The 16,074-nt window shown below is 36.4% G+C and overlaps 1 protein-coding gene across 1 annotated transcript; it reads right to left on the bottom strand.

Annotated features, from left to right (window-relative positions):
* On the bottom strand, nucleotides 1–13,996 carry LOC113765901 (protein ROOT HAIR DEFECTIVE 3 homolog 1-like). Its single transcript, XM_027310144.1, has 14 exons — nucleotides 13,916–13,996; nucleotides 13,709–13,779; nucleotides 8,553–8,616; nucleotides 8,013–8,081; nucleotides 7,879–7,926; nucleotides 6,937–6,993; nucleotides 6,664–6,801; nucleotides 6,419–6,487; nucleotides 6,206–6,333; nucleotides 5,524–5,602; nucleotides 2,341–2,497; nucleotides 1,624–1,736; nucleotides 668–897; nucleotides 1–328 (listed from the first exon to the last, which is right to left on the bottom strand). Exons 1-13 carry the CDS (start codon nucleotides 13,994–13,996, stop codon nucleotides 694–696), a joined length of 1,278 nt encoding a protein of 425 aa, XP_027165945.1. The 3' UTR covers nucleotides 1–328; nucleotides 668–693.
* Nucleotides 13,997–16,074: the final 2,078 nt, after the last annotated feature.

Below are 16,074 nucleotides of genomic sequence, written 5' to 3'. Positions count from 1 at the left end.
TAATTGCAAGTTTAATTGTCTCGTGTGGTTTGCATTGAACCGAAGAACAAATGGACATAATCAGGAAATAAATGTACAGCCTGAATAATAGCAAAAGCTAGTTCAAACTCTCCTGTATTGCCCAACTTCCCAAACTAGTCAAAACCAAGAATGTCGATGTCTTGAAAAGTAAGTAGTACTTAAAACTGAGCAAATCAAGCGGATGGACAACCACAACATGGTCTTGGCCATTCTCGGATAGCAATCAGCGTCGTAAACCTGGCACAAGAAACCCATTCGCAAACTTAATTCAGATTCAGGATATGAGCTTTGTCCTCGAACCATTTCTCTGAAAAAAAATAGAACTCATAGAAATAGATAGTTGCAGTTTGAACATAATACTGTATACAGAGCACTTGTGCAGTAGCTCTATGCTAGTGTGTACTTTCATGCTATATTCAATAAAATGATTACTTTTACGTTATACATATGATCTTTTGAATTTGCCCACTCGCAATCGCAACGTTCATAGCTAATTAATTTGCTACACTAATCATGAGTAAGCATACACTAGAATGCTTTACTGGATGATTGCGGCACTAATCCATTTGGAGACAGATTCATGTAACAAATTATTCTCAGACCTATAAATCGACCAAAATGGCCATAGAAGCGATGCACCTCTTACCTGTTATGCTTCTTTCAGTATAGAAGTCATGGCGGTAACAAGACCTTTTGAGCTCTCTGATTTCTCTTCATTAGAATTTTAATGATCAGCAAAGCGGAAGCCATGAGTGGTGAAACGCCTATGGCTGTTCCATGTCCAGGTACCAAAGCCATTACAGTTGCGCTGACGGCAACAATCAACGTATGAGCCCCAATCATCACAACTTTTTCCCAGAATTTTTGTCGGTCTTTCTAATTGGATACAAGAAAAGTCACAGAAAATTATCAATCTAGTTAGATTTGGAACTAAGTCAGCATACATATGTGATACATTCGCCCTTATTATGATGATTCATGAAGCTAACCATTGCTGAATATATGCATGTAGGAGCCAAGATGTATGCCATCTTAAAACAACATTAAAGAAATTTTACAGATTTATGATTAGGTTTAGTATTAAGTAGAAATTAAAGTTGTATACATGCTCGAAAAAAAAGTAGATCAACTCTTGGAAAACGAGAAATCAAGCACATCTGTAGAGAGTTGCATAAATTTTTTTTTTTAAAATTATTGTATGCAGGAGTTTTTTAAGTAAACTAGCACACAAGCACGTGCGTTTTGCATTAAGTACTTTTTTTTTTTTTGGTAAGTTTGAGGTTTTGAACACGAAATCTCTTACTATGTAGGACATGTTACTTTTTCTAATGCTAGGTCAATATTAATTTTTTAGGGATTAATAAACACAAATTTGACTATTTACTGAGTTGTATGTAAGAAAAAAAGTTAGTTGAAAAACCTGATTAGTGCATTTCAAGATACACCAAATAAAACCGCTATAGAATCCAGATCATGAGTCCCAAAATTAAAAATAAAGTTCATTTTTTTTTAGTTTTAGTTTTTTTGTAATACTTACTTGTAACTTGAGCTTTCAAGAAGCTTCAAAGTATAGGAACGTATTCTACGAAAAGTTTTGGTTACCTTTTGCATTTCAATAATTGCTTGAAAACTTCCTATGATTTTATCCATTTCTGACTTCATTTCGGCAACTAGTTTTTTTTCGTAATCCAAGTTTGCTGGTCTGATGGCAGCATCTGCAAAAGACAAAATTATGATTGTAAAACTGGTGATACACTCTAGGCTAAAGTAATGAATTTTGTGGTGTGGTTTTCATCAGGGGAGCTAGGATTCTTGTATCAAGATTTGCTTTGCAGAGGAAGATAATTGCTGAATCAATGCCAATCTATTGAAGAGCTGGCGTGTTTTGACTCGAGATACTGTGTGTGTGTTTCGTGCACAAAAAGAAAAATCTCATGGCCATCTCTTTCATGAGTGTCAGATACCAGCTACTATTTGGAGGAGAAAGGAGTTGTGTTTCGTCTATGAATACCCTTTGATCTGGAGTGAGGAGCAGGATTCAGAAATGGTTATGTCATTGTACTTGGATGCAGTATTCTTTCAAGCAAAATTCAGGAAAATTGATTTGAAAGTAACAGTTCAGTACATATGGAGACTGAGGAATAATGTTGTTTTCAAGTCTGCAAGAGCTGTGCCTGGAAAGATAGCGTATGCCTATCAGATTGTGTCTTGAGGTGAGGAATATTGTGGCCTAAAGTCAGATTTGTATCTGTTCATAGTCTTAGTTGATATTTTGTGAGGTGTGGAATATTATGTATCTATACATCTATGGAGGTATACCTTTGAGCTGATTCTTGAATTTAGTGATGAAATTGTGGGCTTGCAGAGTAGACAGGGCATGCGTCTTTTCTATCTCTTTTAGAGCGGCTTCCGTGAACATTTGTAGAGTTGCCTGGTACATGTGCTTCACCAGAGACTGGTAGATTGGCTCAATTTCCTGACAGATTTCAAAGCACAAATTTATCTGATGAAAAACAGCTGCAAAGGCAATTTCATGCCTGAAAGAATTTCCTGATATGATTATGTAATTACAGGATAAGGCTAGTTAACTACCTTCAATAAAGCCTTGCTAGCTAAGCAGATTTGGAGAATTATCACTCATCCAAACTTGCTGGTTAGGAGAGTTTTAAAAGCCAGGTATCTAAATAGAGAACAGAGCTTGAACAATGAACCTCCAAAGACAGCTTCTTGGGTATGGAAAAGCATAATAGGAGCAAGACCATGGTTCAAAGACTCGGCCGAGTCGTCTCGGGCCCTTCCGATACGATACCGGGACGATACGATTCCGAGATACTTGACTCATCGAGATGTCACCGTAAAGGGTTGAAATGGCCGAGTCACACCGAATTACTCCAAATTATCCCGAATCAACTTGAATTTTTATTATTTTTACTAATTTTTTAATTATTTTTGTTTATCATATTTTTTACAATTTTTAGAATATTAAATATTTCAAAAATTCGCGTCTTGCCCAGACCGATGTGGAACGGTTCGGACCGCGACCGCGACTTTGAACCATGTGCAAGACAGCTATTGAAGAGAGGAATGAGACATAGAGTGGGGGATGGAATAATGATACAGATTTGGAGTGACAGATGGATACCAAGATATGAGGATGGGAAAGTGACAACAATAAGAAAACAGGAATGTAAACTGGCAAGACTTGAGGAGCTAATTAGGGAAGGGAAATGGAATCAAGAACCACTAAATAGGTGGTTCCTAAAGGAAGACTTGGGAAAGATACTAGCAATTCCTCTGAGCTTACTGGGAGCTAAGGACAGAATGTTTTGGAAGTATACCAATCTGGCCAGTTTACTATAAAATCAGCTTATGCAGTGGAAAAGGACGAGGGACAACAAAAGCAGAGAATAGGAGCAAGGGGACACTATGAAAGTACCAGCTACCCACAAAACCAGTCAAAAATTTGGAAAAGCTCATGGTCCCTACAAATGAAGCATAAACTGAAACATTTTGTGTGGAGATGCCTGCTGCACAGCCTACCAGTAAACGAGCAGATTCATCAAAGAACAGGCCAAAGAAGTGGAATGTGTGACTGTTGTGGAGAGGAGGTGGAAACAGTGGAACATATGCTATTCTTCTGCGCAAGTGCTGCACTCACTTGGAAAATAACACCACTACAATGGGATGGCCTAAATGACATGAGAAGCAACTTTGTGAGATGGTGGGAAGGATTACTAGAAGCAAGAAAGAGAGAGATGGGGCTGGAACATATTTCATTAACTGTAAATATTTTGTGACAGATATGGAAAGCAAAGAATAGGAGAATATTCTCAGGGGACATGGTGGAAGCATGGAATACATTAAAAAAAGCACAGATAGAATGGACAGAATATATAGAGGCACATAATAGTGGGGAAGGAGGGTACATTCAGCAAACAAGGCAAGCACCTAGCACTGCAATCTGGACACCACCAGATAGAGGTGTAATAAAGATCAATGCAGATGCGGCCTTCTCAAAAGGAATGGATAGAACAAGTTTGGGAGCAGTGGCAAGGGACTGGACAGGGAAAATTCTGAAAGCTGAGTGCAAAAGCTGAGGTGAAAACAAGTGAACCACTAGTGGAAGAAGCGGCAGCAGTAAGAATAGGGATGATGATGGCCTAAGATGCACACTGGAATACAGTGGAAATCCAATCTGACTGTAAAACTATAGGACGTGCTCAGGGAAGAAGGTGATAAGGAGTCCAAGATAGCAGTTATACTGGAAGACATTGAGAAAATAAGAGATTTGTTTGAGAAATGTACATTCTCTTTTGTTAGTAGAGTAGGAAACAAATGTACACATAAGTTAGTAAAAGTTGTAGTTAAGCTTGTTAGAAATTTTAGCTGGGAAGGAGCCTTTCCCATGCGGCTCCATTAGAGTGCACAGACTGATCATTCGGATAGTTACCTTTTGTAACTAATCTTGTATTATCAAGCTAGAAATGAAATATAATTGCTTTGGACAAAAAAAAAAAACTACCTTCATTCTTCTCAATCTCTTAATTGAACGAACGTGAATCGTCCAATAGTATCTTTCAAGGTCAGTAGCATGGTTCGTAATATCAGCCGTTATCGATACGTATCAGCCGAGTCGTAATCGGAACAGAGGGGATCGGTACGATACCAATTCCTGAATCGCAGATATTACCATATCCACGACGACTCGCTTTGACTCAGCTAATATTGACCGATTCGAATCCGTGATGCATGATATCGGCTGATATATCTTAGTCCACTCGGAGTAGACTCAGATATTTATTTTTTTAAATTGTTTCTTTTTTGATATTTTCTAATTTTAGTAAATTTTTAAAAATTTTGGGAAACTTTCATGTGCTATAATGTGTGTATCACCTGATATTCAACTGATATGCCGCGATGGATGTGGAACAACCGAGACTGCGACGCAACCACGAAACATGGTTAGTAGTATATATCAGTCATTTGGACTTTAAATCATGTGCTTTTTAACTTTTAAGTGCTCAGACACCAAATAAATTTACCCAATTAGTCCAAAATGAAAGACTAGTGTGCAAAGTGTGTCAAGTTGAAGGTTGAGATGTAAAGTAATAATGTAGTACAAGTTCAAAGGTGTAAAACTCCTACTAATATTACTGATCATACTTGTGAAAATCCTACTAATAATATAGACGTTCTACAAATTATTATGGCAATTTTTTTTTCGATCAATGAGTGCACATCTGTTATATATATATATATATATATATAGAGAGAGAGAGAAAGAGAGAGAGAGATTTCTACGTATAAAATTGAAGTTTTCCCTTGAGCAATTGGAGTCCTTGAATATATATATATATATATATATAGAGAGAGAGAGAAAGAGAGAGAGAGATTTCTACGTATAAAATTGAAGTTTTCCCTTGAGCAATTGGAGTCCTTGGGTACCAACCCAATCCAATTGTTGGGTAATTTTCTATAAAGAAACTTAATCACAATACATACCTTCAATAAATTGTCAGTCAGTTGCTGCTTATATTTGTCCCTTTTAGTTTGATGATAATGTTGAGTATCAGCATCATACCTTAAAAAAAAAAAGAAGGTATAATCAGTAATCATTCTTGTGATACATAAACAAGGTATAATCAGCAATCCTTCTTGTGATAGACATAGCTATCCATTATTTTAGTAAACACTTTGAGTATGGATTTTTCTAACGAGTGCCTATTGGACATTTGTTAACACACTTAAAATTCACATAATTTGCCATGTATATGTGTATATATACTAATAATTATTATCATTTTTTGCATTTTTCTACTTTCTCTATCTAACCGTACCTACCCTCCCTTATACTTATTTATTTTTCCTAATTAATTTTACATGTTAAAAAATATGACATCTAAAATATAATCTTATTGGGCACCCGTTAAATTGACCCTTTTGAATATTTATCAATTGGATGAAAACAGTTTAGAGTAAGTCCCAACTAGCTAGTAGATTTCGCGTTAACTGGCTCGACTTAATTTACAGTTATCTAATAACTATTAACTAATGAGGCTCAGGACAAACCAGTTCTGGAATAATACTAAAAATTTTCATCACAGCCATCACCTATGAGACAAGGGTATCACTTACCAGTAACTAACTAAAACCTGAGACTTTATATAATTTTTGATACACTTACTGGGATAAATACGACTCGCAAATTGAACTGACATTCTCTCCAAAGTGTAGTTCGAGTTCAGGAGACACTCCAACCTGCTTCTTTGTCTTAGTCCTCTCTTCAACCTGCTGCTTTATCTTAGTCCAGGACTGCGTTGATTTTGAAGCGAAATGAATATGATCAGGATTGTCATTTCTATCACTTCCAAATTGCAAGAATCATTCAGTCGGTTACCTTATTTTTACAAAAACTCTGATACTTCTCGTCAGCAATTTCTTTGCAGCGTACTCTAGAAACCATGATCTACAAATTTGTTGGGGTGGGTTGGAGGCAAAGGAAAAAAAACGAAATAGTCATGTTTGCAAGAAAACAACAGAGTGAATATATGTTATATGGATAGAATGGAATGTCGGCAATATGTCAATAACAGGTAAAGGGGGTAAATGGAATATATAGATGATTAGATTTTTTTTTTTTACTCTGTGTTGTGGTAAGTCAAGGTCCTTGTCCTCCTTAATATCACGCCAGATGTTTTGGGCAAAACGAACAAAACCTGAAGCTGCAATCCTCTCACCAGATGTAGTCCAGCGCATAATCCGTTTTTTAAGGGAATCCACCTTTTGAATGCAAAATGCAAATCATTAACGTTGATAACACTTTTGACCAATCAAGCAGCAAACTTTTAATCGTGCATTATTTACTTAGATCCTAATGTATAGGAAGTAAATGGATATGAAACAAACTATAGATACCTTATCACGGAACTCCTTCTCCTGGTGCAAATGATGAGGCAATGTTACCACTTTAATCTGGGCAATCACCAACAAGATAGCAGGGTAGCACTTAACATAAGCCCAATATGAACTTGGTCTATAGGGATATTAGTCATCTCAAAATCAACGGAAACTGAACCACCATCGGACTAAACGGGTACTTAGTAAATCTGCTAAATTTTTAGTAAAAACCACATATTAGTAGTAATTGATGGGAGATAAAGTTCGAACCTTAATCTCCCATCCTACAAAGGCACGTAAAAGCCATTGTGGTGGCCAACAACTCAATAGCCTGTTTGTTATTTTGAGGTTATCTTGCTTTCAAACATTTTATAATTAACAAGCAAGTGAACCTAATCGTGAGAGGATTACTTGTAAACTTGGTCCGACCCTAATCTATTCTGACAAATGTACCAAAAGAGCTCTCCCATCCCCCCCCCCCCCCCGGCCCCAAAAAAAAAAAGGTTGACTATAAGAAGGATGTAAAGTATATGATAAGGTTTTGATGTTTAGTTTCTTTCGAGCCAATAAGTCATTGATGTTTGATTTTAAAAAGATCGATGCATTGACTTTGTTTTTATTTTTAAGGCAGTAAGCATGAATTGACATTCATTAACAATTAAATATTGGAGAGAAAAACTTTGAAGAAGTAAAATCAATTTTCTGTAAATAAAACCAAACTGCAAGAAATGTTTGGATTAAAAAGAAAGAAGACATATTTAGCACCAAATAAGAGATGGTTCCCAGAAAGTATTTGAAATAATCTTGTAGCTCTCACTTGGAAGTATTCTTTTAGTGCAGCTTTCTGTAGAGCTTGGGGCTTGGTCATTTCTTTCCATATCTACAAGAATATATAATTCGGGTCATCAAGATCCTCAAAACCTCAGATCAGAATACACAACAATCAAACATGAGTTTTACCTTTCGAAGTCCAGCCACCAACTGCTTTTTCAACTTGGGCAATGGGACCTATTTCCATGTTAATCAATCAAACTTGTGGTTATGATTTACTTTGACAATGAAGAAGGATAGGATGATAGAGATGAAATCTATACCTGGTTTTCATCACGAAGGACAAAGACTAGATTCACTTTTCTTGGAGTTTTAAATTTTCGAATCATCACCTGAAAAGGTTAGCATGAATATTGAAAAACAAATACGTGCAAAAGAGATAATTTAGGGCAATGCAACGCCAGGAATTTGTGAAAATCTTTCAGGATTAATTACAAATAACACCCAGGAAACAATCCATGATTTCCACTTTACCCCTCTTAATTAGTGTTTGTTTGGAATCTTTGGATCAATTTCCTCTAGTCTGTATGCTGTCTTCCCGGGTTGAATGTTTCCGCTCGCGGTGGAAGATTATTGAAAATTTAAGGGGTTGATTCATCAAATTGGACAATACAAAACACAAACTGACGAGGAGAAAACTTTGGTAACTTACCAATATTCAATTAATTAGGAGAATCGATAATAAAGCTTTATATACTAATTTTAGGATATGATATATAGCAGTGAATGACACAAATTTGAATAGATCGCTGGAATTAATTTCCCGGAAAGCAAATTATCATCGAGTCATGTATATAACGTACCTTGAATACAGTTTGTAAAAGTGACCGTCCCCCGCCGTTATGAAGATTAACACTGTCAGGTTTCCTGCTTGGTATAGAGAAGTTCCTCAGCAAAGGTATCCAATATGGGGAATCAATTCATTAGTTTCTTTAACTTTAATAACTGCTACTCAAGACTCTATCTGGACCCTGAATTTTACAAGATGGTTAACTTATAAACTAAGACATTAGGTTTTAAAATGTTCTCCAGCGGTGCAGTTCTATTAACAAGTGGAAATCAAATGAGCTCCATGTAAGTGATTTAATAGTAAGAAAGCAAAAGAATACCATCCTTCTTTCCTCCATCACTTGCCTCTTCCTTTCCCTCCACATTTTATGCCAAAAACCCAACATGCCTATGTTGGATTCGGCATTTTTGGTGGAAAACAAGAAAGATTGGATTATCCTTAAAACAAGTTTGTTTATCACCTTTTCATGCTTCCAACCAGCTCTTTATTTTATATACATCACATTTGAATGCGGTAGAGTATTATTTTTGTACAAATATTTCTTAAAAAAATGCAATCCAAAGGTACTTCTATGCCGACAACACTTTGCTGTGGTTACTCACAAATTTGTGGAGGCAAAGTGTGAATCTCATGAGGATACAAGTAAACACTTTCATTTTGAACCATTAGTCGTGGGGGCTAGTGGTCAGGGAATTTGTGAGGACTCGTAAAATTCTTATTTTAAACCCCAATTTTGGCTCAATTAATTATTTATTTGGATATTTGCCCCGAATATTATTTTTCAACCTTATTAGACCTAAATATATGGAATTATAGCTTTATTATATTTTTAAAGTGACTTGTTTCAAAAATTAATTTTTTTTGGAGGCTCGTTTAGTGAAAAAGTGAAAACGCGTTTGGAAATTTTAACCGATTGAGAGTACAATAAGTTTGGAAAATTGGAGACTTGTATAATGGTCCTAAAATAGGTAATTTTATGTTTAAATACTCAAATGATAGTTATTAGTAATATCGTTATAAGAAATTCTTGGAGGTTTCGCTTTATCGCGCTTGAATTGAAAATACGCGTTTTCACGCGCGCGATTAATTGAGGGACTTTACACCATTATTTTGGGACAATTAAGAGTGAATAATATTTATATGAATATAAGTATATTGGAGGTTTAGTGCACTAGCGAAATAAACTCGAGAGGAATCGAGCACGAAACGCGCGCGTACGCGCACTATTGGAGAGTTGACTTTTGCTTCATTTTGCACCACACATTTAAGCTTCCTTGAGAAGCTTTATTAGCAGCAAAAACTCCTTCTTTCAGCTTCATTTCCAGCGTGCAACCCACAAGGAAGAACACCCAAGAGTTCTTCAATTTTTATCACCAAAATCTCACTCAAATCTCCTCTAATTCACTTCAAATTTTACACACACATAGCTTAGCACTTGGAGATCACATTAAGCTACAAAGGAGAGCTGCAATCCACGGTTTTCTTGGACAAGGAGAGGGCCGAAATTCTGCCTTTGATTCATCACACAAGTAGGTGATGATCAACCTCTCAATTCTTGGCTTATGGAAGTAATATAGCATTTATAAACCCTTGCATGCTTATGGGTAGGTTGTCTATGATGGAAATTTGGTTGTGTGGGCTCTATGAACTCCCACTTTGGTTGATGGACTGATTTGGTGGTTGATGATGATAATTATGTTGGTTTAGTGCTTAAATTAGTGGTATAATGTTGGGTTATTGTTAGAAACTCCAAGATGGTGCAATGGCCAAAAGTGACCATTTTACCCCTGCCTTGTCCGACCACTTTTGTGCAAAATTTTGAAGTTCTAATGGCTTGTCTATGTTGTTTACATGTTATATTGGTTGTGTAAAAAGTTTCATTGAAAAATAACTTGATTTGGTCACTCAAATGTTAGACTTTCGAAAGGTTAGAAAACTGGAATTTTAATCCCGTCACTGCCCAGGCAGTCTTCTTGTTTCGGCCATAACTCATTGCTCCGATGTCGGAATCGAGTGCCGTTTGTGGCACTGGAAACTAGACATTCCTATCTTTCCGTTGGTATAAAATTCATGTCCTGGTTCCACTTGAGCTAGCCAAACCATTCATTTGAAATCCACTGTCCTGTTTCGTTGCTTCCTGGAAGGCAGCTCATGAGCTGCAACTTAATGCTCACGAACGAGCTGGTTATGGACAGATTTTGAAAATGGTTTCTTCTGAGAAAATGTTCCTTATGAGTCTATTTTCCAACGCCACTGACCACGCTCAATTCCGAGTTGAATTGAGTGATTTATGATCAAAACTCGAATCTGGTCTGGTGAAGGAATACCTTACATTTGGACAGATTTGAACTAGCAATGATTTGGGACTTGTTATCCGAAATTTCTTGGTGTAAATCACCTATCAAATGTACCTTGGACATATTTTAGACATTACCTACTAGAATGAATCATGTTTGAGTCTTTTTTTGGCCAAATGTTTGGAAAACGGCAAACCGGAAGCGCAAAGGCAGCTTAGCCTTAGAACTTCTTGCGATTTCAACGGTTTTGTTAACCGACTTCCCGTTCATATTTTTCTATGAAATTTGGTAAGGGAGTGGCCCTTATATGGTATTATATTCATACCAAATTTGGTACCGTTCCGAGTCTATTTTTCTACCAAACTAAAGTCCCAAAGTTTGGAACTCAAATCTGGAAACTAGCTTAACAGTTTCGTTTTTCCTCCAACTTTGAGCGACCGTATCTCGGTGCTCAAAACTCCGATTCTTGATCCGCTTATTCTGCCTTAAACTTTACTTGCAACTCTAATTGAGTTATAAATTTTGGAGGCTGGTTTGCAACGTATGAATTTTACCGAATTTCCAAAGTTAGCGAAAAACCAACCCCAGCACAATTCTGAGCACCCTGAAGCAGTAACTTCAAGCCCATTTTTGAATACCTTCCACTTAAATTCATGGAAAAGTATCTTCTAAGAACTTTTAGTACTTTCAAAGAGGTTTCCATTGGTGTCAAGTTTTCCAATTTTGGAGTTGTGTAGAGTGAGATACGATTTTTCAAGGGTTCGTATCAAAACAGAAATTTTTCGAATTCCAAGAAAATGGAGTTTTTCAAGTACTCCTTATTCCTTCGATATTATTCGAACGTTGTATCATTGATTTCTAAAATGTAAACTTAATTTCTCTTGTACTTTGAAATCCCGCTCGAGAGCCTCGATTTAGGATAATTAGGACTCGTTTCACGAGATTTTTCTAAGATTGTACAATGATACGATCTTTCTCAATAGTGGGGATATTTGAATGATAGTCTATTATTATTTGCTCAGGCGCACACGAGGACCTTCAAGAGGATCCCACGGTGGACGCTTGAATTTCAAATTGAACCTACTTGGTCTTGCTACTTGGTGAGTGTCAAGTATGTGTTAAATGCTTATGTGATTGAGATATTAGTTGTACAAGTGTTATACATGATACGTAAACTTGCCGAGCCGAGTGTGTACTTTATCGCACTCGTTCTCATTTGAAATGAATAACTCATACTTGAAATGCTGAAATATATTAAATGCTTGGATGTATCAAATGCTTGAATAACATGAACACGTTTAACTCGTAAGTTCTGAGCGGAAGCATGTACCACACCGATTCGGGTGGGAGGTGCCTCTCATACCGTCTCAGTGCTAAAATCGGTTCCCTGAGCGATAGCATGTACCACACCGATTCGGGTGGGAGGTACCTCTCATGTCGACTCAGAATCATAAACAATGATTGGTAATTGTACATGAATATGTTTAACTCGTGAGCTCTGAGCGAATAGTATGTACCACACCGATTCGGGTGGGAGATACCTCTTATGTCGTCTCAAAACCATAAACCTTTCTAAGTCGATTGGAATGATGTCTCATCGACTATTGGGCGATAGTATGTACCATACCAATTTGGGTGGGAGGTACCTCTCATTCGACTCAGAACTATAAGCAAAACATAAGTTGATTGGAGCGATGTCTCATCGACCACTGAGCGATAGTATGTACCACACCGATTCGGGTGGGAGGTACCTCTCATTCGACTCAGACTCATAAATGGAATAAGTAAAGTTCTACGGACTATTAGATTGAAATTTGGCAAAGCAAGTGGAAATGAGCTCCTAAGAGCTCCCGTATCCTTCCTGAATGTGTTTTGTGAATATTCAGGAATTACTTGAATATTATAGCTTTACCTCTCGTACCAGCTTTATTGCTACTTGAATTACCTGCTTGCATGATTTTCTTAGCCTCACGAGCATTCGCTCACCCCGTTAGATTTATTTTCCTTAACAGGAACTGAAATGGGAGGAATTTAGAGAAGCTTACTTGATGGCTCATTTGATTAAAATTTTGAATGTATTTGTTTAGACAACTTTTGGGATCTGTATATTTTGGGAATGTAAGGTATTTTTGGTAGTTTTTGATGTAAGACTTGAACGTTTAGTAAGGAATTGACCTTTCTCTATATCTTCGACTTCTAGTATCGACTGGTTATTTTAAGTTTGACTTAAATTTGTACCGAGTCCTGGCGAGAGTTGGGTTGGCGTCCCGCGGATACCCTTGGGTTCGCCCTTGGGAGAAGTGGGGGCGTCACAGAATTAAACTCCCTCCTAAGGTTTAAAAAAAATAATAAACATTTTCATTTTCATTTTTGTGGGATGAATTTAATAATTCCAAAATTACTGTACACATAACTTGAAAGAAAGTTGTGGAATGATAATACGGTAAAAAGGTAATGCATAAGGAAAGATTTTTTTTTCCTTCAAAATATGAAGAAAGGAAATTATTATTAGCACTTCCAGCTAAATAGTAGTAACCAGTAAGGAAGTTATTAATTAGACACTTCTGCTAATTAAATAGTAGTTTTCTTTACTTTTTCCTACGAAATTTTAGTTCATAGGTAAAGTTTCATTTATATGCACAAAAGTGGATGCATTTGCTTTTATACAACAAGATAATTCCAGATGAGCCCTTAACTCTAATAAATTTCGATGGGGTAAAAACTTCTGCAGGCAGAATTCAACATGGAGAACCAAAAAGAGAGAGAGAGAGAGAACCCCCAATCACTTTTGGTTTATTGTTTTCTTTTAAGCATATTATTATATTGTAAAAACCAAGCATTATATGTGCTTTTAAATTTTAAGTAAACTCACATGTTCATTATAACTGTGTTTGAGACAGCCAAGGAAAAAAGCGCTGTTTGTTTCTCAAATGTGACATCCTCCTGCAAAAGATCCAAAATAAATAAGGAAAGGAATGGACCCTCTTGTATCACATTCATAAGTTATAACCAATAATTACTAAGGCTTTCACAAATCAGACACTAAAATTCATTATCAAGACAATAGATTGGAAATCACCCCTCGCTCATAGCCATCACTACCCTCTGTGTCAATAACAAGAATTGGAGAGCCACGACTTGGTGATGGGCATTTTGTCATCCAAATTCCCTTTGTCGTTTTAGTCCTGAAAACATTTAAAACGTTTTTTTTTTTAGGGAATAAACCATTACGGACTAAAACTTGTTTCTGTGCTCAAAACAGAAGAATGGGGGGGGAAAAAAAAAACTCTCTCAGTGTGTGTGTGTGTAGGGGACTAGGGGGTTTTCAATTTTCATACATTCCCTGGCTATCATCCATCACTTTAAAGGCAGTTCCGAACAGATGATTCAAAAGCGTACTCTTTCCTGCATGGACCAAGAACTTGTAACTAGTAGAAAAGGAAACATAGAATTGCGAAATGAATCTAAGATAAACTTAAGATGCTAGGTAAATTACCGGTACTTTGTATGCCGATGATGGACACGGCAGCAGCCGCACTACTATCAGCGGTCAGATTCAGATACCCCTCAATTTTTTTTTTGAAATTCCCCTTTCTATCGATGAGCAAAGCCGGATTATAGGATACCACTTACGTTTCTGTAGAAAGCATTTTCATCTCCAATTATTGGTGAAAGTTTTGAGTGTCAAAAAATAGATTACAAGAGAATCTTTTGCTAGAAAAAGCAACCCTTTTCTTTAAACATCTACCTTCCTTGATTAAGCAAGCTAGTGCTACGTGAAAATTGGATATTCAAACAGAAAGAAAGCAAGTTCTTACCCATGTCCATGAGATGAAGATATCAGCTGAGAAGAGACGAGGAAAGAACCAGACAAGTTTTTTCTATTGATTCCCAATGGTCAAGCAATTCTATTCGTATATGTGCATAAAGAGGATTCTTGGGATTTATTTTTCCTTCAAGTCTTCAATAGTGTAACCCTTATGTTTTTTTTTGGATGATTGGATGCCTATTTAAGTGCTTGCAAAAAGAGATATTGGCCATGGCCAGCTGCGGTTTCACCAGTTGTATGAGTCAGATTCTGAAAATCATGACTCATGAGGTAAACTCTCTCTCTCTCTCTCTCTCAAAAAAAAAAAAAAAAAAAGAGAGTAAAACTTCTTTCTTACATTCTACCTTCATGTTCATTTCCTTGATATTTTCATGACTTTCAATTTCAATTTCAGGCAATTGCATTTGTTATTGTTACGAGTTTCGAAAAGCAAGATATATATAATTGTTGATTATTTCTTGAAATACTTCGTAGTTGAATTAATGTTGGCATGTCTGATCAGTTTGTCTTCCCATGTAATTTCACCTCATATACACCTAGGAAATTATGACATATTTGACTCTAATGATGTTGCTAATTTGTGTAACTAGACTTTTAGAATCTCTCAAAATACACGCCAAGCCAAGAAAGTGACATCAAGATTTCTAAATTTGAAGGTAGATGAATAGAAACTGCATGCAAATAATTATTTTCTCATCCCTTCGCTCTCAAAACGCCAGAGAATTTCCAGAATAGGTGCAATGTATCTTTCAAGTTCGAAAGTCAAGTCTTTTTTTTTCCTTTTTGTTAAGAAGTCTTTGTAAATTGCGAATCAACTTCGTTTGTTTGAGTTGATGTGCCTAATGGTCCAATTGTCCCACTATCAAGTTGCAGAACTATAAGTTAAGAATGGGAGCTCGGTTGGTGAAAACTTAAAAATGACAAGTGTTTTTTTTTAAGAAAGGCTAACTTGTCCTGTCGCTTCTCAGCAAATTTATAAAGGAATTTATAAAGGTGCACTATATGTATAGATTGCATTTTTGTGAGATAAGTCAAATTCCAATATACTTCTTCAGATACTTTTGCTACTGTTGTTAATTTTAGTATATATATAAGTACCCCAAAAACCAATCAAGTTACTCCACTGCAAGCGATGCATCGTTGGTTACCCAGACTTTGCAAAATGGAAAGGATGATTTTTCTCTCATAGAAATGCTACACCCATCTACCTCAGTTGAACAAGTCCTAAGCCTCTATCTGCAACCCCCGTTATGCTTATGGGGATCAAGTCCAAGCTTCACATTGATCTGTTTTCCAGGATTTATTATTTTGTCAAGCTGGTTGAACATAAACATTTATTTACTCCATCTAAGATGAATACCATGTTTGTCTTGATCAGGCTTTGATCAATATGTTTGTTCTAATCACTC

Source organism: Coffea eugenioides, chromosome 3, assembly GCF_003713205.1.
Source record: "Coffea eugenioides isolate CCC68of chromosome 3, Ceug_1.0, whole genome shotgun sequence".
Classification (NCBI taxonomy): Eukaryota; Viridiplantae; Streptophyta; class Magnoliopsida; order Gentianales; family Rubiaceae; genus Coffea; species Coffea eugenioides.
The sequence above is the reverse complement of the archived record's forward strand: the minus strand, read 5'-3'. Positions and strand labels throughout refer to the sequence as shown.

Coding starts and splice junctions, on each gene's coding strand:
- LOC113765901 (XM_027310144.1), bottom strand. CDS start 13,996: ATGACAAAATGCCCATCACCAAGTCGTGGCTCTCCAATTCTTGTTATT. Junction 8,617..13,708: donor AACACAGTTATAATGAACAT/GTGAGTTTACTT, acceptor TATACCAAGCAG/GAAACCTGACAGTGTTAATC. Junction 6,802..6,936: donor AGAAGGAGTTCCGTGATAAG/GTATCTATAGTT, acceptor TGCATTCAAAAG/GTGGATTCCCTTAAAAAACG.